Here is a 1009-nt window from a genome sequence, read left to right on the forward strand (position 1 = left end):
TTTATGTCTTACAAACACAATTTTGTTGTAATGGATGTCTCGAGAGTAGTTGAAGTAGTAGTGAGCTTACAACTAACTTATCAACCATCAGCTAATTTATCACTTAGTTTGTCAAASATAGCCTAAGACATGTCTTGAATAAGATGGCTTAATAAGATGACATATACATTGTAACTTATCAAATTCAATTATTTCCAACAATTGCTTAAAAATAAGCAAAAAAAATAAAACGATGCTTTATGGTTTGATCGAATTAATCGTAAAACTCTGATTATTCTGATTGAAAATTCTAGAACAAGGATTAAAAAACAAGACTTACAGGTTTAACTGTTTYTTTCAATAGTTTGACTTGGTCCGCAGCAACCGGTCTAATCTTATCTGTAATTGTCCAAATGACATCCTCATCGCATGGAGGAGTTGTAAGAGACCCAATATATCTGAAATTCTTCTTGCTTCCACACTTTATACTACTTGCACTTATTCGACCCAAATCGACTCCATCTAAACCAAGCAYCTTGATCTTATCTGTCAGCTATATAAATTAATTAAACGATGATTTCAAATCATTTTAAAGATATATGTATCATGCTATATGGCGCCAGTATCACCATGTAGAGCATGAAAACAAAATCGTATGTTACTCCTTCCCTGTTTCCGTTCATGTTCTTCTGATTAAATTTCAACATTTGCAAAGATATGGGCCAATCTGCAACTACATGGGTATTTGTGTAAATGTGCGAATGCAWATCTATACTATATTATAAAATATTTGACAAAAACTCTTAAAACCCATTTTTTATGCATGAAGTACTGTTTATTCAAGATTACAAGTAATTTTGCGTAAGTACAACTTATTAAAGCTCCATTTTAAAATTCATGTTACTAACTACAGATAAACATAATCAAATATAGGATAAATATTAATTTTAAATAAAGAAAATCTAAAATATAATTAAGATAATCATTAAGTTCTAACAGAATGTTTAATTATTATCTTTATAAAAAAATA

General features: G+C 29.2%; 1 protein-coding gene across 1 annotated transcript in view; it reads right to left on the minus strand.

The window, feature by feature from the left end:
* LOC112504622 (alpha carbonic anhydrase 4-like) overlaps nucleotides 1–1009 on the minus strand; it is an 8276-nt gene that overhangs the window by 2031 nt on the left and 5236 nt on the right. Inside the window, exon 5 of the mRNA XM_025108572.1 lies at nucleotides 320–532. Within this exon, the coding sequence (XP_024964340.1) occupies nucleotides 320–532 (213 nt within the window). The remainder of the gene's footprint in view (nucleotides 1–319; nucleotides 533–1009) is intronic.

The sequence above is a fragment of the Cynara cardunculus genome (genome assembly GCF_001531365.2).
Source record: "Cynara cardunculus var. scolymus isolate 2C chromosome LG 2, CcrdV1, whole genome shotgun sequence".
In the NCBI taxonomy this organism is placed as follows: domain Eukaryota; kingdom Viridiplantae; phylum Streptophyta; class Magnoliopsida; order Asterales; family Asteraceae; genus Cynara; species Cynara cardunculus.